The sequence below is a fragment of the Falco cherrug genome, chromosome 4 (genome assembly GCF_023634085.1).
Source record: "Falco cherrug isolate bFalChe1 chromosome 4, bFalChe1.pri, whole genome shotgun sequence".
NCBI lineage: Eukaryota > Metazoa > Chordata > Aves > Falconiformes > Falconidae > Falco > Falco cherrug.
The window spans coordinates 98,840,373-98,866,726 of NC_073700.1; the positions used below are offsets into that span (position 1 = coordinate 98,840,373).

The following is a 26,354-nucleotide window of genomic DNA, read 5'->3' on the forward strand; positions in this document are numbered from 1 at the left end:
TGGTCTCCGTGGGAAGGCCATCCCTGCCTGTCAGTCTGAGAAAGGAGCATCTCTGATGACTGAGGAAGCAGCCCTTGCAATGAGATCACTGTGAATGAGGCTAACAGAGTAGATCAGATGAGCCCTCCATAAATGCATGATTAAGACATTTCAAAAGCAATTCTGGTTTTAAAGAATTTAAATGGGCCTTGATGGCAGAAAGGGCCGGTTGCTGGCCCTCTGCAACACAGTGGGAACTTTACCTTTTCTCAGGGCAGACATTCACACCGGTTTAGGGTACACATGCTACCACATAGCTTGGCCACCGCTTTATCATCCCTATATCCTATTTTGCATCTGAAAATAACCACTACAAGCAGGTGTCTCTTGCAACCTATTGTTCCCCTGTTTGACAGGAACAGTTTGTGAATATTTAACACCTTGCCACAAGTTTGTTTCTCCAAGACGGAGGAATTGCTACCACATGCAATGAAACACAAGGGAGAACTCAATTTTAAAGAGCCCCACAGGGCCTTGCATTTCTTGTGCAAGTAGTCTTCTTTCAGTAAATGATGCTGTAGGGTTAAGTCAAATTTGGTGCTGGAATTTTTAATACACCTTTACAGGTACCAAATTCAAGCACTCAGAGATACAACCATACCGCTCTACAGGACAGAGTCCCAGAAGAACTCCAGCTACTGTACCACAGGCTGCTGCGAAGATCTAATTGCACGGGCTAGTTTCTCTGAATACTGCCTCCCCCTCTTGCAGAATCTGTCCCTGAGTAAAACTACTACTTTTCTACACTAATCATAGCTTTTGCAAAATGAGTCTCCAATGGCTACCAAGAGCGGCAAGGCTTGCTAGGGAAGTGAGCACAGCTGATAAACACAGCTAGGAAACACATCTAGGGAGCCACCTGAAATGTCACATACATTGCATGCAGTGCATTGCTTTATGGGATGTGCAGGTACTGGGCTCCTCCTATGAAGGAATACCCCAGGAAAGGTTAAAGAAAAGCTAAGGCTCATGCCAAGTTGTGGTGATGGCCAGGCATGTAGTTTAGTTACAAGGAGTGCACAAAAGATGTCCCTAATTACAGCAGAAACAACAGCAGAGTATTGCTTTATTAAGCAGCATCGCCCTGGCACCTCCACTTCCCTGCACCCTCTCAGAGCCTCTTCACAACTGTTTCTTGTACACTTAGGCTGTAATTCAACTCCTACTCATGTCTTTGCTGTAAGTGCAAACAGCCACCCCTGCAAAGAGTAGGCCCCCTCTGGCTCCCTTGTAAATGCACAGAGGCTCTCCCAGCTTCTTCCCTTGACTATGAAAGAAAATTTAGCAAAAATACTAACTTTAACTAGAGATGGGATTGCCTTAAAGGTACCAAACTCATCTGGGGATGGTCACCAACACAATACCTTTGTAGCAACCCCTAGCTCACCTCAGATGGGCAAGAAATCTGATGGAAAACTGTCACTAGAATAATCTTGCCCCAGAGAAAAACAGAAAACCTAGAAGGAATTGGAAAATCCAGTACTGTCACAAAATATGCACGAGTCATTAAAAAAGGTAAGTGATAAATACAGATTAAGTTTCAATTCTATAAAGAATTCTTGAAACACCAATTTGATTCTGGACATTTCAGACAAATGGCCACATGTAGGTGAATTTGTACTGGATCTTGAGAGCACAGCTTGTGCATACCATTGTAATTGTATTAGTATCACTCAAGAATCAAAACAAAGGAGTAACAACAAATCTTTGGTCAACAACCACAAAAGCTGTGATGCAGCAGCACAGGCTTCAGCACTGATAAATAAAGCAAACTGCTGCTTTCACATTTCCTTTGAAAGATAAGATGACTGCATTCCCTCAAGATGTGACACCGTCTAGTAAGTGACTATCTTCTTGACTTTAGGTGACTAGACAGACAGTTTTTTAAAAAAATAATCACCAAACAAAAAAGAAGCTTTAACATTTAGAAATATTCAAACTTGAAAGATTTTGTTAGTATCATAGATATCCTCCACCCTGATATGCAAAATTTAAAAGAAAGGGTGAGGTTTTGTTCACACTGTTGAAGAGACTGATTTTGCATTCTAGTTTTGTTACTAATTCTTTTCTGATGTCTTGTTATTGCAGTAGCTCTTTGGTTTATACTTGCTAGTTTTTGAAAAAGGCTTTTAGACAAATGTTTTGGGTATTTGACCTCAGAAGGTATATGTTAATTCTCTCCTTTCCATTTATGCTCCAGCATCTGTTTTTCCAACTGATACATGCCTGAAAACTTCTCACTTCTTCCAACAAATATATCTATGAGATAATTTCATCTTTTCTAATTGCAATCTCAAAACCCTTTTGTAATGAAGTTGGTTTATTTCTAAAGCAAGGCACAATACATGATGTTGATGAGCATTACATACCATATTTTTTTTATAGCCTGTATTTATTGTGATGGCAAATTATCTTGTTTATTATTACATGCTAAAATTACTTTTTTATAGAGATTTATTTTAAAAAGATTGATTTGTATTGGATTTTCTGTTTGGAACCCTGAGACAACAGAAACAAACAACTGGCAAGATCATTATTATTGCTTTTTACACCCTGCTTTTCAGGTGCAGCTATTAAAGCAGGACAGCTGATTAGCACAACAGAAATTAGACCATGGAGACCAAACAGGGAAAACTCCTGTCACCTGATACTACCAAGCTCCTGGGGTGCCCAGTTCCCAGAGCAGTGGAAATGATAAGCAGTCACCTTCTAGTCGCAAATATCCATCTGTACTGGGGCAAATCAGAACAGCATGTTCTGACTCTCCATTACTTGCTTGCATTTCCATTTAATCAATTCGAGAGTTAACTGTAATAGACCTCAGGGCAAATCCTGCATTAACACACCGGACACTGCATGGGTGTCTTCGGCTCACTTTTCTACCCATAATGTTGTTCCTATCCAATTTAAGCTTCTATTAAAGCTTTTTAGAACCTAGACTCAGTCCATAGAAACCCTAACACTTCTTTGCAAATAAACTCATCCTGCTCACTGTCCTCCTAACCAGGGAATCTTTTTCCTCCTTCCTCCCTCCCTCCCTAACAAAATGCTTTCCTGCTATCTCACTTCAAGTAGAAAGATTACTACTGTTCTTTCCTTTGAAGAAAGCTGGAGTAACTCCAGGAACAGTCTGACAAGGTGTAACAACCCTGAAGTTTGAGACAACATAAAATATGGATTCTGACTTAGGTGTGTGAGTAACAAGCAGGACACTTTAAGGGCTTCTGGCTAGAAAAGTATCAGGTAACATAATAAGATGCATTATGAATAAATGAGAACCTTTTAAAAAGAAACTGCTGGACTTTCTTTCTCTTAAAATTAACCATCCACTGGGCCGGGGGTGGGGGTGGGGGGTGGGAGTAAAAAGGTTACCAGTCTGTATTTTAGTGGACTGGAGAGGCTGGTGCTGGTCTCCATAAGATAAGGTTCTCCCCCTGTTTTTAACTTTCATACCAGGTTATACACACTTACAGACTATTTTCAGTAGCAAAGATTGAAATTAATTGCCAGAGGTGGTCAGCTGATCCAGAAACTGTTCAGCCTTATAATACAGGATCAGCCTTCAAGAAAGCCTTCTTGAACAACTCTGAGCTGTAACTTCAGCTTGTCTGGAACACAACTGAGATCTAAAAGTTTTCAGCTTTAGCAGCTCTTTCTCAGTTCCTTATTGCTTTCCAGCATTAAAAAAAAAAAAAAAAAAAAGGACTAGAAATCTCCATACCTGACTTTGCCTTAAAAATGAGTGTACAGTCCTACAAGGTTAACCTATTTCTATGCATGTAGGACTTCCTTAATTTTTCTTCTTTTTCTCCTTTCTTTCTTTTTTTTTTTTTTCTCCTCAGAGGGGTTGGTAATCAGTCAAGGGACTTAAGACTTATTTCTCCTGCTGTCAAACCAAGAAAGAACTTAAATGGCTATATCCAGACATGAGAAAGAAGGAAAAGAAAGAAAACTTAGTAACTTTTAAGATCACAAGAACATAACATGAACATAAATTGCTAGACCACCAGTTGAAAGGTCATTTTCAAGGACCCCCATTAATTCTTCGCTATCTGTTTGATGGTGTCAGTCACCTCATCTCTTTCCTAAAACATGATCCATAAATTCCGACTTTAGGAGCTCAACTAACTGAGACATGTAAAACATGTGACATGTTAACTTAGAAAGATCTCTTCCGCAGCATTCTGTTCTCCACCAATATGCAGATTTGCTCATGTCAGCATGTGGGGGAGACAAGAATATCAGAAGACAATGCCTGCTATTTGTATATAAGAAAATTCTTTACAGCTGGAGTTCAACAGTTATCCTGGCTTGGCTTCCATATGAAATCTACTTTCACCAAAACCAAATTAGGGTATTAATGCCTGAATTTGAAAATTCCTGTGAAGAACATTAATGTAATAGGAAAAAACTTATTTAAAATTTTAAGTATTTCAGTCTGTCCAGAGAGTGAATGTTATGTCTTATTATAGCAAAAAACCTATTACAGATTAAAAGTGGGCATTAAAAAATCTTCCTTTAAAAGAGTCAGTAAAACTCTCCTGAAGGCTAATTTCCAGTAAGCTCGGGCAGCAGAAAGAACTGTACTATTTTCGTAAGGCTACTAATGTAATGTTACATTGTCAAACTGCATAACTGAGCACCTGATAATCACTTTGTTTCAGCTTAGAGGGATACGCCTTTCCTTCACAAGAGGCAAGAACCGTCAGCCAACTGCTGTTGCAAAGAGTATGTAAAAACAGTGTTTTAATTTTTGTTTCAGTATACTTTGCCTTGATGTTGTTGAACCTAACTTACTTTTGCTGGTTATCTTCATCCTGTGCTTGGCCTCCATCTGAATTAAAAGCGAACTATTTTATAAAGAGCCAGTAATTTTTCAAAGGAGCATGCAGTTTTATAGTACTTCTCTGGTGGCTAACACTGCACTGGCCCCATGGAAACTACTTTTTGAGTAACATTCAATCTGCTGTATGTTATAACTCACACAGGGCGAGGCTTTTCCCCCAGTCTGAATGATTCAGAGATGAATTCTGGTGTCTTATGCTGAGTAATATCTTGTATCAGGATTAGTCTCACAGAAACATGTTCTTCATAGCTCAAGAGAGAGGACATTTAACTTTAGGCTAAATCTTTGAAAACCCCATTAACCTGTCTCATAAAAGATTTTATTTACAAGTTAAACAGCCTGCAAATCTGGTTGTTACAGCTATTACTTCCTACGTGCTGGTGACAGCCCTAACAGAAAACAGACCCTTACCATGGGGGGCTGACAGTGCGATACTGCATCAGATTTCAAGAGGGGGTGTGATGGAGGGGGACTGGCAGAAGTGGTCACTCCTTTCTCTGACAGTAATACGAATATTTGAAACAGATTAACTGAAATCAAATGGGGCAGAGGCATTAATGAAAACCCTCCATGCTTCCAGTAAGTCACCTAAGAAGGGGAAAGGAAGAAGTGCCACCACCTGATGATGTGACTAACATCTGAACAATGAGCTAAGACTGAACTGAACCAAAAGCTTTAAAGCGCTTGCTCTGACACTCAAACCCTACTTACTGAGAAAGGTCCAACCCAAGCCAAACAACTCTGACACTTAAAGCCTGACACCTGAGCCTAAAGGCTGAATTTGGCAAAATGAATTCTGTTTCTCTCATGGGTTTTCCCAGAAATCCTAGATCCAAATCCTAACCCACTGACGTATTTGAAAGCTTAATCCATATTCTGTTTTCAGAAGCCTCTTTGTAATTGTATTGTTTATGCTTTTGAGTCCCCATCACTATAAATCTGGTAATAGATGATGTGTATAAATCCACCAGCTGTTGTGTTTGGGTCCTGACTGTAAAGAAAATCCTCTCCAGCAAATAAGCATATTTGCTTTTGTCTGTCATGGATGCTTTATTACAACTCTTATCTGTTAGCACGTGGGATTTTGTCTGGATGCATTAGGACTTAATTTGCTGAGTAAAAAAATCTCAATGTGTCTCCTTACAGGCTGCCTTTAAAAAGCCGGCAACATGGCAACTACAGATGCTGTTAACTTTTATTATAACTTCTCCATCAATGATCCCAATGAAAACGGAAGTGAGAATCTTCACAGATTTACAAATGTCTTCCTGCCCTGTATGTATTCAGCTGTTTTCATCCTTGGGCTAGCAGGAAATACACTGGTCTTTGTCATACTAGTTTTCTACGAGAAACTGAAGGTGCTGACAGATATATTTTTGCTGAACTTGGCTATAGCTGACTGGGTCTTCCTTTGGACGCTGCCATTCTGGGCATATTCTGCTGTTCAGGAGTGGACTTTTGGCACTGTGGCATGTCGTGTTATACGGGGCTTGTATACTCTGAACTTGTACACTTCGATGTTAACTCTAACGTCTATCACCTTTGACCGGCTTATTGCTATTACTTTTGCCACAAAAGCACATGTGTGTCAAACCAAACGAATGACATGGGGCAAACTGATCTGTGTCTTGATCTGGGCGATCTCACTAGCATTTGCTGCACCACAGTTTATTTTTAGTGAGGTGTTTAGTATTGATAAGGCAATATGTCAGGAAGAATACCCAAACTATCGCACAGAACTAGTTCTTGAAGTGATCCAAGTGACCCTTGGCTATTTTATTCCCATGCTAGCCATGGTCATCTGCTACTCACTAATCATTAGAACCTTACTGCATGCCAGGAGTTTTCAAAAGAACAAATCTCTAAAAAAAATATTTTCTGTAGTTGCCATATTTATTCTTACTCAGTCACCCTATACTTTCTTGAGACTGTTAAAGATCATAGATTGGAGCTTTAACTTGAACAGCAACTTTGAATATGCAATCATCATAACAGAAGCTCTTGCTTATTTCCATGGCTGTCTTAACCCTGTTCTGTATTTCTTCATGGGGGTGAAATTCAGGAGGAACTTACGGAAAATTATTAAAAACTCAAGATGCATTAAATGGCAAGTTACAGCTAAACAGTGGCAAACCACAGAAGAGGAAGGCTCTAAAACTTTTACTGCCTCAAATAATGCAGATGCAACAAGCATGTACCCGCTATAGAACTGCCTAGAAAATCTGGCAACTTGTTTTTTTTTTGGTAAATACTGAGATAAGTAGCCTGCATGAAAGAGGAAATACAATCCCATTAGTAAAGATATTGTGATAAGCTTTAGGCTAACCTATCTTAATCATGATACTTCAGTGTTTCCTGCTTTTCCTGGACAGAGCTGATCCTAAGACTGCTAACTGTGCAGAAGATATTAAAAAGTATAAAAACAATGAGATAAAACTGTGCTCTTTGTAACATAAAGCTAACTTGGACTTCATGACACCAGAAGGTCTGGAGACATTCACCAAACCTCTGGCCTGATGGTTTTCCATGAAAGGTGTTTGTTAACAAAAATCTGAGAATGCCTGGATTAAAAACATGCACATTTCAATCTTCATGATGGGTTTCATGTGTGATTGGGGCTTTTTTGTGGGATTTTTTGTATTTTTCCATTTGGGAGAAGGTCTCCACACGCACTCTGTTAGTGTTCATCTAAAATTTCTGTAATAAAGCGGCATTTTCATCGGCCTTCCATCTAATACCAGGTTCATGGTCTGAATCTCCCATACACATCTTTGTACCTTGCTTCTGATGACAGAGTTCATATTGCCAGATGACTAGACACCTGTAAACACAGGGATATCATACTGCATGTAGGCTCTAACACTGAGCAGTGTTTCCTTAGATGCATCTCTTGCCCTAATTTCCACATAATCCTTGCACCATGACATCTTTCCAGCCTGTTTTTCCTGGCATTCCCTTGGCACCCTGGTTCCCTTGCTGGGAAACTCTGGATTCATTAGTTGTTCTCCTTCCTTGTTCCTGCAGTCCCTCCTTTCCACCTCTGACCTTATCACTTCGCAGTAGGAGGCAAAAAGGTGCACGGGGGCAATGCAGATTGGTGCAGAAAGTATGCAAAAGCAGAGTAGCAGAACAGGGGTGAAGACTGGAATAGGGAAAAGAAAGATGGGAGGTTGGAAAGGAGCAGATGGAGGGCTTTATGTGGCTGTGGGCTGCCTATGATGAAGGCAGGGTTGGGTCTGTCCCAAAGGCTGAAAGCATTACAGCTTTGAAATATCAGTTCTAGCCTGTTTCAAACCATTCTTGCAATAACCACACTCACTTTGAATGTTCCTTTTCTCCCCATTAACACTCAGTCCTTCCTACCAGATCACTTCAAATCAGCAGTACCTGATCCTTACTGGCACCACTGTGTCCACGTCACAATTTTCCTTTTAGAAAACAGTTGCTTAGCCAATTCTTCCCTTACTACACAACCCCTCTTGTTTCTCCTATAGTTTCTCCTTAAAACGAGACTAGGAAGGAAAGTGCTGTGCTTTCACATCTATGTGGCAAGTGAAGCTGCCATCCCATATGCAGCTGCAAGGTGGACTTTGCCAGCAGAGGGTGGCAAGAGGTGCTCCTGTCCCCACTCCTCTCCACGGCTGGTTTTGTGCTGGGCAGCAAAGGCTTGAAATTACATGCATTTCCCCCTTTTGGCTGCACTGGCACCCTGCCTGGCCACGTGTGCTGTAATTAGGTCAGGAAAGAATGTTATGTATCATTACAAAAAAAAAAAAAAAAAGAAGGGGCAAACCAAAGCAACCACAATGCAGACAGGCTGAGACATCCTTTCTACCAAAAGCAGTACCAAGGTGTGAATAAACCCTTTAGACTCTGTTTCGTACCAGGGTAGCGGTACTTATTTTTTTTTTAACACTTCTGCCATCTATGATTATGATCCTGCTGCTGCAACATTTATTGCAGCCATGTAATTCCTACAGTATGTTAAAATGGAAACAGGGCACTGGTTTACCTTGGGGACTTTGACCCCATGCTACACAAATACCCTGACCTTCGTTTTAGAACACATCTGCAAATGTGAATGTTTTAGAAGTAAGAGTTCAAAAATACAACTCTTCAAAAGAAAACCCACAAGCCTTGAAGAAGCAGGATGCACCGCAGTTGCACAGCTTATCTGAGCTTCTCACATTAAGATATCGGGTTGCTCCAAACTCACATAACAGACCTGAAAGCATGAAGCAACTGCTGCCTAATTCAAGCTTTAGGAAAGGGCTGCTCCAAGGTCAGCCAGAGTTACAGCATTTATCTTACCTTGCCACATACCTGCACAGCTCATGACCAAGATGAGTTTTATTTGGTTCTCAACTGACCTGTACTGATAAAGGCGGTCTCTCAAAATCTGCTATTACGAAGTAATGCCATTGTAATAATTTCATGTCACTTCAAGGGAAGAACTACAGGGGCAGGGTTAAGTGAAGAAAACAAGCAAAAAGTAGAGTAACAGTACAGTAGACACCAAATGGGGGACAAATAGAAAAGAAAATGTCCTTTAAGATAATTCACTGCTTTGAGCACAAATTTGCATTTCCAGTCTAGCAAGGACTTACACCCAAAATAAAGTCAAGTCAGTGTAAAAATCGCAGCCAGACACAGCCAGCATAAGGCCATAAGAAACTATGTCAACAGAGCATGTCTATCACATATCTTCTTTCTACTTGGACCAGCCACCCTCCCTTCTCTTCCCTCTCTTAGATGCTCACCTCCCTCCCTTTTAGAGCTTCATCAATGAGTTCAAATTTCTGGCAAAAGACCAAATAACTTGGACTGTTTTCAGCAGAATCCCAATAAAGTCTGGCCTGAAAACTTACGTATTTGTATGCATTCCTCAGACATGCACGTAGCATGCAAAATCTTATATCCTTTGGATCTTCCCCAGGCACAGCATCAAAGCAAATTCCACCCCATATATTCAATTCAATGCAAAGAGAACATTATTGGGATGCCAGTGGATTATTATTTACATGTCAGGACTACCGCAAGTCTCCATATAGGAAGCAGGACACATTTAGCTGGACACAAAAAAAAAGATCAAAGGTCTATATGAAGTCAAGGCAGTCCGCCAGTCCAGTACAGCCAAGAAATCTGCAGCAGTGAGACCAGTAGCTCATAAAGTCCCTGAACTGCAGATCCTTGGAGTTTGGGAGAAAACACACTAGGAAATCATCAGTACGTCTACTATGGGCTACTGTCAAAGACGGGACAGAGGGTTAGCGGAACGTTTGCTCACACTCAGTATAGCAGCTCTGGCATGTTTACCCTCAAACACCATGGTATCAAATGCTGCATTATCTGCTTGTGTGTTACGCTACACTCAGGCTTCACGTACACATATACTCCTCACTACAGAAACAAGTGAGAAACTTCTGTGCTGTCCTAATCAACGCTGCATTCTGCTTTTTTTCCTTCAACATGTGTCACAAGTGCCACACCATCTTCTGACTCACGTATCAGTTTCTAGATCTCTACCATAACACAAAACTACACACTCAACATGAGATGCTCAAGACAACCAGTGTAAGAAAGCCATTCTCCTCTCCAGTGTTCAGGCTAGCGAGACCTTTCAAACATAACAAGTGTCATGGGGAAGGGCAGGTGTGGACGGCATTCTCTGCAAAGTATGTCTCAAGCTTGAAGTATTACCACAGTAGGAATCTCCCCCCTGCACATAAAACTGATGAACCAAGAGCAACAGGGAATAAAACGCTACTTACTTTCCTGCCTATAATCTGTGAACAAGGGGAGATGGACAGCCTTTAAGAGTTTACACAGTGCAAGTAGGATGTCGTATGGGTGCCCTTCAAGAATAGTATTCCATTGTTAGTGGCAATCCCTCCTTCCAGTTTGAATACTTTGTGGGACAAGATGTATCTAGCCCAATCCCAAGGTGAAAAAAATGGTGACACACACTTAATTCTTTTCTCCTGGTTGTATTCTCAAGAGCTAACTCACCTGTGATATCCCCTCTGCAGACAGCATAAATTCAAAGGAGTAAATTACACTTTTTTCTTCTCAAAACAAATGAACAAACAGAAATTCCCCACCGCAAATTGTCCCTTTGCCAAACAAAGGCAATACTAACTTCACAAGAGCATTGTGAAGTTCAGTTCATTCATGTCTGCCCAACACACTATAGACATGAATATACTATCAGTGTCAACAGCATACAAAACAGGCAGAATACATAGAACTTATTTACCAAGAAACCGAAATGTATTTGAAAAGGTTTTTTTGCAAATAAACAAGTCTGTACAGTCTGCCTTGTACCCACATTGCAAGTCACTGTGGTTTATGCCGGAAACTGGTCTGATGGGGGCATGAGCGTCTAGGTCTGCTTTTACAGCAGCAGGCTGGTTACTCTGTGGCTATTTTCAGTTTAGCACTTAGGTTTGTCGCACTTATTTTTCTGCTCAGAAGCAAAACAAGTTCAGAATTTACGTGAACTTGCTCTTTTTTTCTTCTTCTCAAATATGTAAAAGTTTTTCAAAGGTAATATACTTTACAGAGCAGAATTTTCATAAAGTATTTGAAAACATTTGAACAACAGTAAAACAATATTTTGTATAAACATGGATATACATTAAATTATAGAACTAAAACATAGTTTGCAAACCAACTACTCATTCAGATGGCCTTAGGTCCTCTTCATTGCTAATTTACGTAGAAATAGCTGTAAAAAAGTGACTGAAAGTTGCATTCAATCTCCTTTTCTTAAGAAAAAAATGAACAAACTTGTGCCAGATTTAGCTAAGCAATTCCTGTTCTTTCTTTTCTGTAAATTTTTACCTTTAAAGTTGTAAGGAATGCTACAGAAACAGACCAGTTATTTCACGCTCCATTCAATGAAGCCTGACATAAGACCAGCACATCTTTCCTTATTTTTTCCCCACCTCCTTGTTCTCTTCATATTAAGCAATGGTGAGCCTGAAAAAGAATATTGCTTAGCTCCTATTATAAGTTAAGTGTGAATGACCAGCTATCCAGCATGGACGGCAAGCTGATTTTTAATGGTGACAGTGGGACCGATGGCAACACAGAATTGCGACTACTCCTCTGTGCTGTGGTAAAGCAGGAGGAAGGAGAGGATGGAGCTGTTTGGATTTGCTAGATTTGATGCTGACTGTGCAAATAGGCCAAAACTATTTTGTGCTGGTTTACTGAACATGTGGCTGGGAACAGAAGTGTCTTCTCTTTATGCAGATGTTGGCTATCCCCACTGAATGGAAAAAAAACCTCCAAACCAACACTTCAAACAATATCCAAGAGTCCCCTGCCCATGTAGCAGTGTTTACTCACAGATCTGTCATGCTTTGATCCAAAGACTCTCCCTCCATCTGACTTTCATTGTGGAGAGAGTCTGATTCCTGTACTCGGCACAGCTCCTCATCAGTGATTATATCAAATGCTGCATCATCTGGTGGTTTAGAGGCTTCACTGGCAACTGTGCCATAAAAGGACACAAAAAGAAACATAAACAATATTAGTTGGCTGTCTGGAAAACAGACAAGTAAAACCCTTAAGGGGGAAGACTGGGCCATTCCTCTACCTTAACAGAAGCATTAGGTAACTACTAAAACCAACTGAAAACCTCAGGCTGACTGATAGTCATTTAATACACATGCAAATTTCTGTCAATACCAATCAAATTAAAAGATGGAAGTAGTCCCACCCTGAAAACACTCTATGAACATACAGGTCCTTGGAGCAGGAAGTGACTATGTGGCTTCTTAGAAGATAAGAACCCTACTTTCTTCTCCACAGCATACAAACAATACACTAACCAAAAGCTCTCTCAGATGGTGACACAGGCGATTCCAATGAAGCCGGTGATCCTTCCTGGTTGCCACTGGATCCAGAGTCATCTGTGCTGTCCACAATGACTCTAGGCTTATTAAAGCAAGCTCTGCAGCAACGCTCCTTTTTTCCACCAGGTTTTGTCACCATGTAGTTGTTGCAGCAGTAGTAGCAGAAAATGCGACCACACATCCTAGAAATGATTCAAAACCAAAGGTGTTAGAATAATACCACGTACAGGTGGAACATATCTACGTGACAGTTTGGGGCTGTGTCACAATGGTCATCTTGTCTGCAAAAGCCCAAATACTACATCTGCAGCAAAACTCGTAATACAGACTGTGCTGCTTTCTGAAGTGAAGAAAGTTTTCTTGACAAGCACAGGACAGAAATTCACATTCACACTTTGCTGCCTTAATAAATAGGGAAAACAGAAAACCCCATAAAAATACTAAAAAATTTTAAATATACTTTTAAATATAAAGACATAAACAATTAAATACCCACAAATGTGCAATACAAATAATACATGTATAAAGTACACAGGAAGGAAATGTACTTAATAATATTACATAGGCCAAATCTCATACTCAGAGCAAAACTCTATTTGATTGGAAGGACTGTAAGAACACATCCATACATCTCGACCTAGTAATCAACCCCTCCCCTTCAGACAGGGAAGAAAAAACAGTATTGGCACATGCAAGTGCATTCATGCTTCCTGTCATCTCTGTTCTGCAGTCTCTCAGTATTAAGCCTGTCAACTATTTTTTAATATACATGTTAAGATTTTCATGAAGAAAAGCACCCAGCAGGGATGACTGTTGTTTTTGAAGTCTTAGTGTTTGGGTTCTTTTTCATAATAATTTAATCATTAGTAGGTGAAAACATGAACACGTTTCACAGATTTTAGTACAAATAAGTAATTTGGAAGCTGGTACTGGAAATGGCTCCACTGTTCATTAATACCCACTGAATGTTCCCTACATTCATATGCAGTTAAAACAGTCCCAAGACTACACACCTTGCATGATGAGTCAGGTCACGAACAGTAAAGAGCCAAAAAAAACATACCACCAAGACCCTGAAATGTATCTACTTAAGTACGTTTGAATAAATCTAGATCACGTAACTAATAAATTCAGGCAGGCTAACTGTATAGGAAATAACTTAATATTAACTTTTTTAAAAAAGATTACTCTGCAATTGGTTATTATCTCTGAACATACCTACTGTAAGTAACCAGATTTATAAAGGCAAAGCCCATTGGATTTATTATGGAACACTTCTACCACTAGCAAAACCACCTTAGTGAATATTGTTCACAGCATGCACAGAGCAGTGCATAATAAATATATTAAAAACACAGTCCTTCAGAGAAACACACTATGTAGGGTGTGATTATCTTTGTTTCCAGAAATGAGAAACTGACAGACTCCCCAAGTCAGAGCTGCATCCGGATCTTTGCTGTAATACATGTCAAGGGACCTTTCTATTAATGTCTCCTATGCCCTTGTGACATCATGTATTCTTTCAGACTCTACAATGTCCTCTATCAATGGTTTTGACCGAAGAACTGTGCTCATTAAGAAGTAATCCATGTAAATGATCATCCTGAATTTTGCTTTTGAACAGTGTAACAGAGTTCAATGAACTGACCTGCAGTGGTGTCGGCGCACCATCCATGAGAACTCTCTCTGGCAGTCCAGACAATGATTAACTTCTGTGTCCCCCTGCCACCTTTGCTCTGCACTAAGCTTCTGCTGGAACTCCAGAGCATCTGATTTTTGCCACAAAGCATCCTTATCTCTGCACAGACATAGTTAAAAAGAAAAAAAACAACACAGAAATTATCAGTCCTGGTTTACTGGTAACCAACCTCAATTAGAATGTTGATGAAAGCTTCCTGGTAAAAATTGCTTTGCTGTTACTTCTGAGGATCTTTCAGAAATAAAGACAGGTCAAGAAACCTACTGAAGCTCTGGCGAAGGGGAAGGGGAGAGGGGAGAGAAATACATGCCAGGCAGAAAGCTACATATTTTTGCAAAACAGACAGCAAATTAAGGAGGAGATACTATTGGGTTTTAGATTTTTAACTGCATTATGAAAATGGAAAATTTCAACTGCTGATGAACTTGACCATCATCTTCAAGTCAGGAATACAAGACTGAACCACCTAGGCAGTATCCCTTAACATCCTAAGCTAGGATTTTAATTTCCACTTGCTGTTTATTTTGAGGCCAACCTGATAAGTTCTATCAAACGTTCTTCAAGGAACTGTTTTGTTCTCGTCAGGTCATCCAGTTCAGCAAATAACTTCTGATCACTGCTATTTTTGTCTGCTGCCACCTTGCTGAGCTTCTCACTGTAATCCAGGACCTTCTCTTTTGCTTCATCAGCTTCTTTTTGGATCCTGGTCAAATACAAAGGCAATTAAGAATGTTTTTTAGTTCATGTGAATTCAAGTCTTCCCTATGGAAGAAAGGGGTCTGTCACCCTGATAAACAGGTAGTTTCAGTCAAATTGTTCTCAAAAATACACATTTTTTTATAGCTAGCCAGAATCTCTCCAGTTTTCTGCATCACAAAGTGCACACAGATCCATTATCTAGTGAACACAGTCAGCAATCAGCAATTTCTTGGATGCCCTGTTTATAGCAAAGCTTATGGCAGCTACCACACTGGGAATAAAATTAGTGTCCTTGGAAGCTAAGATCAGCAGCAGCTGCAAAGTGAGCTAAAAAGGGAAAGTCCTATAGCTGCAGGTTGCTCAGCATTTTCAGGCTGCATAAAAAGAGCCATTTAATACCTACTCCTCCATAGCCTTCATGTTCACAAAAGGGAAGCAAACCAGTTTCTCACAACATTCTTCTAACACAGATGCAATTTAAAAGCTAAAGCTTGAGACAACTCAGTTCACTGCACAGTCAATGTAAAGAAATGTCACCAGGAAGCTTCCAAGAATATGAGTCTTGGCTTGACAATATGGCAATTTCAGTACTGTGAGACCTAGCAATGGATGAAAAATGCTACCGCAACACAACATGGAGGGCTGACCTGGTCTGAACTCACTCAGCCAATTCAGCTGAATTCAAATATTTTGATGACTGATTTCATACTGACAACCTTCAGCACATAGGTAAGAGTCACCAGACTTCCCACAAAGACAGATGATATCAGCACAAAAATGTGAAAATACAAAGGCTTTGGTTAAACCATCAGACCCTGTGTGAGCCCATGCCTCATGAAGATCTATTTTGGACTGCCAGATAATCCACACCACACAGGCCTACCCACATCACAGACCTTTGAAACACAGCCCACATTAGATACTTAAAACTAAGAAACCTGACAAAGACATGCAGGATGTGGTCCCATTCAAATAATTCTTACTGATTCCCTGAAACTTCACGAAGAGGAGAAAAAACCCAAACTGGTGAAAAGCACAAATTTTCCATTCCTTATAAAGAGAGCCAATATTGGTTTTTAAATTTTGTGACTAACCTATAAGGTAAAAGGGGGTTATAAATTGTCTTTCAGCTTCATAAAGGACAACATACAATGAATTTTGACCATCAGCTAAATTAACAATACAATAAAACCTAAACCTTGCATTCATGTGTGCTGTGTAGTTTACGTATTTCTCATCTGAAGTGTCAATCTAATATTCCTGTCAGTGCTCATGAACTATTTGCCCTATATAAACCCCGTGGCATATGCTACTTCATAAACCACAGCAATTTTCAATATGCTTTGGTTACTGGCCCCTTGCTTGGCTTACAATTAATGGCTTGTGTAAAGAACCCAAACTCCCACCTTTCCAAGAGCTCTCTCAGAGATGTCACCTCCTCTTCCTTCTGCAGCCGAGCAGATTCTGATTCAGACAGCTGTTCTCTTGCTTCATCCAGCTTTCTAGATAAACTCGTGTTCGCAGCCTAGTGAAATAAATACCGTATTTCTTTACACATAAAAAACAACACTTCACCAAGCATAGGACGATTACCAAGACACCTAAACAATGCTTTAAAAGAATCAGTTAAAGCCAAACCACCAATTAAGATATTATTGTATAAGTGGACACTAATCAGTTGTGTACTAGTGATTGATTACTTCTGTCACACTGAATAAGGGATAGACTCTACAGGAAGACAGTATTAAGCTGGTAATTCTTATTAGCCCATGTCAGTTGAGTTTGCTTCCTTATCAAGGAAAATCTCTCAAAGATAATGGCAAAAGAATATGCCCTAAAATGTTTTTCTCCACTTACAAGTTTCAAAAGAAAAAAAAAATGGAAATGAGGAAAATCTTCTTTATTAAATCTATATGGAACACAAAGGACAATGGAAACAAAAACTTCTTTCACAGCTAGCCTCTCCAGAGAATGCCAAACTTGGAGCCCTCAGGGAACTAACTAACTGCATCTAAACGTGTACATATTTCTGCTAGCAGGCAGGGCCAGGTTCAATAACCTTAACTTTCTTCGTTCTGGATTCCTTACACCTCAGTACAACCCTTCTAACTCAACTGTTTGACAAATGCATTGCAAAAATCTGACTTTTTTCTGGCTGGGTTATTTCTCAGGCAGATTAATTCTCTGATTCAGTGCCCCTTGCAGCCTGCAGACAGCTGGATCCACACGTGTGGCTGTGTGCAGTGGGCATGCAAGGCCTAAGACAGACACCTTTTAAACCTGCACCCCCATTTAAGAAGTGTACACATAACAAGGTCTTACATAAAACCCGACTAGCTTTCAAAGCAGGACAAATCCTAAGTGCCATTGTGCTTTTCATAATTTCTGTTTCAGTGGCTAACTTTCAGCTGCTGAGTATTTTGTCTGCAGCACCCATACTTATTGAAGGGTATTCTCAGACACACAGCTAGCCATCACAAATGCTGCCTGCCTTCTCAATTATAACACTAATGCCTGCTGACACAAACACCTCTGTCTTTTAATCAGATCAAGCACCTACTTGTAACTCTGCAATCTCTTCCTCTGCAGCATGCTGTTGTTGCTTCTGCTCCTCAAGTTGCTCTCTTACTTTCCCACACTCTTCACTGACAGCCTAGCAGAGAGATCGAGCAAGGAGTTAGCATTCCTCTAGCAGCCACCCCTTCGTCTACAAAATTCCCAGCTGTGAATCACATGTGCTTTTACTGCTATGTATGGGATAAATACAACACCACTGTCACGCTCATGAAAGACGATGACAGATACCCAGTTCACAGATTCAAGGCAAGTCCCCTCTGTGATTTACTGTTACTTTCTATGGGCTATTACAGTTCTCAACAAAAAGAAAGCCCAACTTGCAAAACACTTTGGCTCAAAAGAGTGAAACGGTCCAAATCATATCGACGTTTAAGAAGCCTTTATGAAAATGAAACATAAATGAATCTACACCATTTTCTCAAACTCATGGGATTTCTGGATACCACCACTGGCATAAGCCTCTGATCAACTGCCAGAATTAGACATTATCTCAGAATGGCAGGACAAACACAATAAGATCTTCAGCTTTTAGGTGTGCTGCTTCACACATACAGGGCTGACACATTTTTCTGGAAGCAAAACTTTGATCTTCTCGGCTGCTACCTTGACCAGTTGAACGCAGACATATATGAGGGAATTAATGGCAAAAGTGTCTGGTCTCAGTTTAAGTTTGCTTTCACCAAAATCAGTTTTAAGGAGAAGCAGCGTTAACAGGTGCGGGGAATAGGTCTTGCAATGTTCACATTGCAAAAAACAAAAAAAATCACAGCTGTGACCAGAGGGAACAGTTACAGAAGATGCCACTTTCAGTGCCAACATAGGAAATCATCACCTCTCCATTGCTGGCTGGCTTTTCCATATCACATGGCCTTTCCAGTGTGCTCAGATGGCCACACTATACATTTCCAAAAAACTGTGAAGTGTTATTTTACCTCCAACAGACCTAGGTCAGGAGTGTAGAGACATTTTTGGATTCCCAGGCTAAGTTGTGTGCTAGTCTCAGAGCCTGACCAACACAAACCTTAGGATTTCATGCAGTAATTGCTTCAGCAGACACTAAAGCAGGGGAAATCCTGTACAACTCCCTCACCTATGATAATCACATTAATTTACCTTGAATTTTGTCTGATAATTTAGAATCTCAGTGCTCATTTGAAATTTTATTGCAGACAGCTCTTCTTGGCTGGTCTCTTGGAAACTCTGTGCCTGTTTCTTTACTGTCTCCAGCTGCAATTGCAGATTTGGGACAGCAGCAGCACATATTTGAGCCTCGTCTAATTTCTCTTGCAGGCTCTTGTTCTCCTGTCTGAGATTAGAGGTGTCGAGCTTCAGCTTCTCCTGTTGCTCTGCTGCCTGTTCTTGCAGTTCTTTGAGCCTTTCTGTGGCCTGGGCTAAGCGTTCTTCTGCATCCACCTTTTCAGAGGTCAAGGCACAAATCTGAATGCCAAGTTCAGCCATGTCTGTGTTGGTCCTGTGGAGGAGATCTTTGTTTTCTTCGTTTTCCATTCTAGCAGCTTCCAAGTACTGCTTAACCTTGAACAGCTCTTCCTTCAGGTTCAGCAAATTATTTTCCATCTCAGCTTTTTGATGGGCTGCTGTCTCCTGCTCTTTTTTCAGCACTTCTTCTCTTTCTTTACATTGCACCAATTCTTGCACGTGGTTTCTGTTGAGTGACTCAATTTGCTCTGTCAGCTGCTGGACGAGTGCCTTTTGCTCTCCCAAGACAGTCTCTGTGATTGACAGCTCACCTCTCATCTGCTCGCTCTCATTAGCGGTCTGTTGAAGCTTGACTTGCAGGTTGAGGACTTCTGCTTGCAACCTAGACACTTCACCTCGGTTGACCTCCAACTGCTCTTCAGTTATGGTCAGTCTGGAGGCCAGTTCTTTTGCATCCTTTGCCAGAGAAGCTGCCTGCTCTAGTTGGTGTTTTTCCACTGATTCCTTTTCTGACGTGAGGGATTCAATAAGCTTTGTCTGATGAAGGCATGTCTTTTCAACACTGAGCTTTTCTACCTCAAGAGTCTCTGCTTTCTTCCTATGTCTTTCAGCTTCTGCTCTTAGCTGCTCACATTGGCTCTCCATGCCTTGCAGTTCTACCTCCTTCTCTGTGAGCTGTGACTGGAGACACTCTTCGCTTTCCTTCAAGGCGCCTAAGCTTTTTTCCATTTGTAAACTACGCTGTTTGGCACTCTTAAGCTGTCCTTCAAGTGAGGCATAAGACTCCTTGGTGGTCTCCTCTTTTTGCTTTAGTTCTTCATAGTCTGAGTGCAGAGCCTCTAATCTCTCCTCCAGAATTTGGCTTTGCCTCCTAGCATTCTGCAAATCTTCATCCAGCTGTCTGTTCTCGCCTCGGAGCTTCTTCTCTTTTTCATCAACTGACACCAGGGCATCATCTATCTCACTCTGAAGCTGTTTCTCTGAGGCTCTCAGCCTGGCTACCTCAGCTTCCAAGGAAGCTTTAGAAGCTTCCAAATTCTTCAGCTTCCCTTCCATCTTGTTCTTGGACTGCTGCAAATTCGCATTCTCCGCTTTCAGCTTCCTGCTCTCCTCATCCATTTCGCTCACTGCAGAGTTTTGCTGTTCTGTCTGCTCCTCCAGCTCTTTGACTTTCTGGCTGAGATGCTCTTTCTCAGACAAGAGTTTCCGGTTTTGCTCCTCAAGGCTACGCACAGTCTGACTCACCTTTGTTAAGCGACCCTCCTGTAGTTCAAGTTGCTCTGCTTGCGACTGGGATTCCTGCTTCAGTGCTCCTTCCCTCCTACCATACTCCTCCTCAAGTTTCTCTTTTTCTTTCCTTGCTTCCTCAAGATTTTTTTCCAGTGACCCCACCTGAGCCAGCAACCCCATTACCTGGGTCTGGAGCTCAGCCATCTCCTTTCCTTTCAGGGTCAGGGCCTTCTGAAGTGCATCCATTTCCTTTGCCATGGTTTCCAGGCTCCCAAGCAGCTTTTCACTCTCTTCTTTGGAGTCAGCAGTGAGGCAATTGTATCTGGATTCCAGTTCCTTCTGTGCCTCTTCTTTCAGCTGCAGCTCCTCCCTTGCTGCTTTCAGCTGAGACACATGTTCATCATTGAGTCTTTGCATATCTGCCTTTTCCTTTTCTGTCTCCTGAAGCTTCTCTAACAGAGCCCTTATCTCTAGGGCAGAGTCACAGTGAGCTGTTGCTTGCTGTCCCTTTTCCTCCAAGGCAGCATCAAATTTTGAAAGGAGGTTGAGTTTCTTCTGTTCTATGGCACTCAGCTTGGCTCTGAGCTCATCGATGCAAAGATCCTTCATAGCAACCAAAGCCCTAGAGGCCTCCAGTTCCTGATTCAACACCTCCAGTTTTGAGGCACAGTTTTCCTTGCTGGTCACAAGCTGTTCCAGCTTTGTTGAATATTCCTTCTGCTGCTCCACTGCATTCAGTTCCAGTGACTGCAGGCACTTCTGCAGGTCATGAACAGTGCTCTGAGTGGAGTGTGAAACCTCACATTGCTTTTGTAACTCTGTGATCATCTTTGTCAGCCGGGAATTCTCCTCACTGTAGTTATTGCTCTTCTCCTTTTCTACCTGTACTTGTTCTTTCTGCAGGCGGACAGCTGCCTGGAGCTCCTGGTTTTCCATTTCTAGCTGGTGAATACGATCCTGAAGTTCCCTCTGCCTCAGCTCAGCCTGGTCAAGTTCTACACGCATCTCTTCAAAGCCCTCAAGGTGTTCAACATTTAGTGAGCTATTTGCATCAGGGCTGGAGGGAAACTCTTGAGCCTAAATGAACAGAAGGGGAAAACCAGAAAGTTTAAGAAGTATTAAACAGGTATTTGAATTATGTGCTCAAATGAGAGCAAGTTCAGATTTTTAATGCACAGTGACGTTACATCTTGCATCCACAGCACTACAAAATACCAACTCACAGGAAATGGGGCTTGTTTTCAGAAAAGATAAATGAAAACATATCTATCTGCAGCAGTCTTCTGAGTATTTGTTTTCCTCTACAGGATTTGCATGTTCAGTTGAATCAGCTACCTGACAATTCCCTGTACTTTTAATTAATGTCTCTTTCTGTAGTTTACCATTACAAGAGTCATAATCACCATAAAACTACCAAGCTCTCTGGAACTATGCCATTAATTAAAGATCTACCATGCCACATAAACATTTATTTGTAACCTGCTTACCTGCAAATAATTGCTCACTAAACTGCTCATGCTGGAACTGCGACTTGGGGGCTTCCATAAATATGCTGAAGATCCAAGCGAGGACAGTGTCCTCCTGTTGATCACATAGAGAAACAATATATGAGAAGTCTAAGCACATACATATATGCGTTTCTACTCTGATATGCAAGATTTATCTAATTGTAACTACCACATACAAAAAGACATAACTGCACCTGGTGTCTGGGCCAACAACCACTGCAGCTGATGGAAAACAAAATAGGGATATCAAAGGCACCTATAAAAGATTATGGGGTCGGTAGCTGTGACTTCCCACACCCACAAGAACCAATGCAGCTTTGCACTAAGAAATTGTATTGCCGTGTAGCGACGGCTCAGTCAGATGGTGGCAGCATGGAGTTCTAGAAAACCCCCACTGATACGAATGGATCTGCGTCAGACCTAGTGGCTTTTGTAATCCTTCCGCTTTGAGGTGGGATCAGACTGTAGTGACCGCGTATTGCCACCTCTATCATTGCTGCAAATGAAGCACACTTGGCTGTTCAATCACTACATGTCTCAGCTCTTAAAACAGAAGGAGCTAAGAATATTTCTTCTTGTGCCTGTGAAGAACAGTGTGGTGAGTTGACCTTGGCTGGACACCAGGTGCCCACCAAGCTGCTCTATCACTCTCCTCCTCAGCAGAGCAGCAGAGGGAGAAAATAGGATGGAAAAAACCACCTGTGGGTCAAGACAAAGGTAGTTTAATGAAACAATAGCAAAAGTCATGTGCGTCCAGAAGCAAAGGAAAACAAAAGATGTTATTCTCTACTTCCCATCAGCAAGCAATGTTTGGCTATTTCCCAGGGAGCAGAGCTTCAGTACGCATAGCAGTTGCTCCAGAAGACAAATGTCATAAATAACGAATGCCCCCACCTTCCTCCTCCTTTCTCTTACCTTTTATATCTGAGCAGATGTCATATGGTATGGAATATCCCTTTGGTCACTTTGGGTCAGCTGTCCTGCCTGTGTCCCTTCCCAAGACCTTGCCCATCACCAGCCTGCTGGGATGGGTATGGGTGGGTGAGGTTGGAGAGACAGCCTTGATGCTGTGCCCGCACTTCTCAGCAGTGGAAAAAAAACACTGGTGTGTTATCACCACCTTTCTAGGTATCGATACAAGCACAGCACTGTGAGGGGTGCTATGGTGCTCAGCCAGACTCAATACAAATAGCTTGGGATTTGGGCCTAAACTGCACTTACTGGAAGTACTCCATTACAGAGCATCAACTCTGATCTCTGGTACACAGTATACTGAAGCAAAAAAAAGGCCAATTTGGTCATAGACTAATCACATGGAGAAAGCGTATACCTGGTGTAACACAAGTATTCCTACCTTCAAAAGCAGAGCTTTTACAGATTCTGTAGCAGGCAGGTATTTTATGGTCCTGTTAATCCAAAACAACGAAGTGGTTCTATCTTACCTGGCAAATGCTGGCCAAGCAGCATCTAAATCATAGCCTCTTGATGCCAAGTCAAACTGAACGTCAGTGAGCTCATAGAGTTGACCCACAATGTCAGAACTCATTTTGGAATTCAGAAATGGACTTCTTGCATAGTACCAGTCACTTCAAAACAAACAAACAAACAAACAAACAAACAAAGAAGTAATACTCATTCACAAGGAAAAAAGAAGAAGCAGTTTCACTTGCAAAAAAACCCCCACAACATCATTATTCACTCCAACCCAGGAAAACTATGATATGTTATTCTAAATGCAAACTGAAAACAACCAGACCCACCAACCAATATCCCATCCTTTTGATGTGAATGAAAATTAAACAGCTTCAGTGAATTCCCCATAATACCTTTAGATGAGCCCCTGCACAAAATATTTTTTGCTTTGTGCTTGAGCAAAACACTGGCAAGACAAAATATTTATACCTATTCATACACTGGATAACCACACAGTAAACACCTAAAGCACACACTTAATACATCAAAATTGAGGAACAGAAAGCAGCAACCAGAGTTAAGTACACTGTGTAAATAGTTGGCTTTTTCTAAATGCCCTAGCAGTGCCCCTCCAACCAACTACAAACTATCTTTGGTGTTCCTTGGCTAGGGGCAAGCTGTTCCTCTGCATGACAATCAAGAGATACATGCAAATGCTTCCTGGGGCTTTGCGCAACATACCCAAATTAATCCTCTCTTGTGATGTACAGTACAGAAGATCAAACCCAGGATCATCAATGCTTATAAAAATGTCACCTTTGAAACTGACATACAGAAGCATCAGTACCACCCACTCCACAGACGTTTAGCTCTAACAACTTTCAATCTTTACCAGCCTAAGAGAGGTATGAAGCAGTGACCCAAGCCAAAAGGTCTATTATTCTTCCTATCCTATTACCAGCTCTCTAAGCCAACCATTTGGAAGGGTTTCGATTTCTTTCAATAGCCACTAGGTGATGTTGTTTGATCACACTGAACAAACACCCATTAGTTGACAAGGTACTTTGCTATTCACCTGGTCACCTTGGTGTTCATAAAACATTGCTGCAAGGTGTCTGCTAGTCTTTGGTGAACCAGAGAGTAACGAAGAAATGCTCTTCCTTTTCCAAGAGATGTTCGTAGCTGGAAGGGAGAAACCACACAAACAATAAAATTCTAAATACCATTTGCAATCATGTAGAGACATGGCAGAACAGTCTACATACCAACACAAAAAACCTCACAATAAGCCACTAGGTGTAAAGGAAGTCATAAGAACTGCCAGTGAGAGAACCCTTCGCCCAAGACTGTCATTGGGTGAAATCTTTTTTGAACAAAAAAAATTTTATCTACAGTTGGCTGTTGTCCATTTTATATAAATAATGTATTAAAAATATATAAATAAATAAAATAAAAATATAATAGAATAACAAGAATATAATATATATTATTATATGTATATAATAAATAATATAAAAGGCATCACAGGACCACTGAATCATCTAATATACCAGGCACATGAGTACAGCCCATGCTAAGTACAATTCCCAATATGAGGCAAAATCTCAGTGTGCCCAGAAGCCAGAAGTGACAGCTTAGGTTACTTAAGATGTGTCTGGCGACAGCTGGAAGAACTTTAGGGCAGATCTAGTCACAAAACAAAGATCTACACATATACAAATACACAACCTCATGGACACAGTAAACCCAGGCAATGCAAGAAGTCTTACTTAATACTTACCCATTAAGTTGATAAAAATCTAATTCTTACTTCAGACCAAGAGCAGCTGCATGACTGAAATTAATGGATCTTTTTATGAAGACAGCTATTAAATCAACATAAGGGGGATCACAAAACCCAGCACTAAATTTTCCTATAGCTATTTACTTGGGGAATTGATGTTTTGTTTTGTCTTTTACATTTGAACTATCTGCTGTCCTGCAAAATAGTGAAACACTAAATAGTACTGCTACATTTCTCCTTTCCATAAAAATCAGTAACCAGTTTAGAAATGGAAAATTAAAATGATGACAGAATTTCTCACCAGCCAGACATGCTCCCAACTAAACTGTTCATCCAAACATCTAACCATAACAAACCAAATATATTCATGATTTAAAATGGAGGCCAAGGAAAATATTAGATCTGCTGAGGCACAAGTTAGTAGGTTACTGTAAGTTTTGCTTGAAAAGTTACTGTGAAAGAAGGCTCAAAGGCCACACAAGCTTCCCCTCCTTCTGATCAGTATTCCACTGTGGTGAAGTGAGAGTAATACTTCAGCTTTCAGTTTCCTTGGTTTTGCTGTTACTGGGCTTCCATTCCAAACTAAGACACAGGTGCCTTGTTTATCTCAGTAATCCACTATATGCAAAAACGTCCCTTATACATGGAATGATGAAATGTGGAGCAAAGGAAGCAACACCTTTTACTGCTTTTTATTTTTTAATTCTATAGGACACAAAGTATGAAATAACATGGTCCCCAAAGGCTAAGTATCACGGAAACAGCAAATTTAATTTGCCAACTGGTTTTCACCCTCATTCACTCTGTAGATGTGCAAATACTTCTTCAGAGAGATGCTATCCCTGCTCTGTGCACAAAGCTTACAAACGTTTTTCCTAACTAGGCATATTTAGTGAATATCTTAAGAACAGTCAAAATAAAACCCACCAGAAGCCACTGAATTAATCCTATCTTTACTCCCATTGGTTTATCAATTTAAATCACAATGCCTTTTTTAAGCACGGATGTACTAGAACAAATGTATATGATGAGAAGCGGAGAAAAATATTTACATATATGCAGCTACAAGTAGCCAAAGACTATTTGACTAGGAAGCAAACCTATGCCACCTCCTGCTAGAGCCCTGCTAGAATTCAGGGAGGCAGGCAGTGTCTGGTATTGTCAGTGTTTCCGTGTTGACTGCAAACACTGTGGCTAAGGCCCAATGTATGGCTGTGAAGACTTGGAAAGCTGTGTATTCAGTGTAATCACCTTTTTCAAG

The 26,354-nt window shown here is 40.8% G+C and overlaps 2 protein-coding genes across 8 annotated transcripts in view; one reads left to right on the forward strand and one right to left on the reverse strand.

The window, feature by feature from the left end:
- Window positions 1-26,354, reverse strand: part of FYCO1 (FYVE and coiled-coil domain autophagy adaptor 1) — a 53,770-nt gene that overhangs the window by 12,673 nt on the left and 14,743 nt on the right. For 4 of the 5 annotated variants that reach the window (XM_055709155.1, XM_055709153.1, XM_055709154.1 and 1 more), the window contains exons 5-14: window positions 24,386-24,492; window positions 23,340-23,483; window positions 21,877-21,970; window positions 18,836-21,466; window positions 17,706-17,798; window positions 16,552-16,670; window positions 14,982-15,149; window positions 14,396-14,545; window positions 12,724-12,929; window positions 12,239-12,383 (exon numbers count right to left, since the gene is read on the reverse strand). In XM_055709155.1, coding sequence (XP_055565130.1) covers window positions 12,239-12,383; window positions 12,724-12,929; window positions 14,396-14,545; window positions 14,982-15,149; window positions 16,552-16,670; window positions 17,706-17,798; window positions 18,836-21,466; window positions 21,877-21,970; window positions 23,340-23,483; window positions 24,386-24,492 — 3,857 coding nt within the window. The remainder of the gene's footprint in view (window positions 1-12,238; window positions 12,384-12,723; window positions 12,930-14,395; window positions 14,546-14,981; window positions 15,150-16,551; window positions 16,671-17,705; window positions 17,799-18,835; window positions 21,467-21,876; window positions 21,971-23,339; window positions 23,484-24,385; window positions 24,493-26,354) is intronic. The other variant, XM_055709156.1, reaches the window with a different exon arrangement.
- CXCR6 (C-X-C motif chemokine receptor 6) lies at window positions 1,725-7,478 on the forward strand. 3 transcript variants are annotated; one of them, XM_027814814.2, is made up of 4 exons: window positions 1,829-1,877; window positions 3,144-3,282; window positions 4,704-4,767; window positions 6,032-7,478. In XM_027814814.2, the coding sequence occupies exon 4, from the start codon at window positions 6,055-6,057 to the stop codon at window positions 7,090-7,092; it is 1,038 nt and encodes a 345-aa protein (XP_027670615.1). In that variant the 5' UTR covers window positions 1,829-1,877; window positions 3,144-3,282; window positions 4,704-4,767; window positions 6,032-6,054; the 3' UTR covers window positions 7,093-7,478. The 3 variants fall into 3 exon arrangements, with proteins under 3 accessions (XP_005445950.1, XP_027670615.1, XP_027670612.1); XM_027814811.2 differs by having other exon boundaries at window positions 1,831-1,877; window positions 3,144-3,228; XM_005445893.3 differs by lacking the exon at window positions 3,144-3,282 and having other exon boundaries at window positions 1,725-1,877.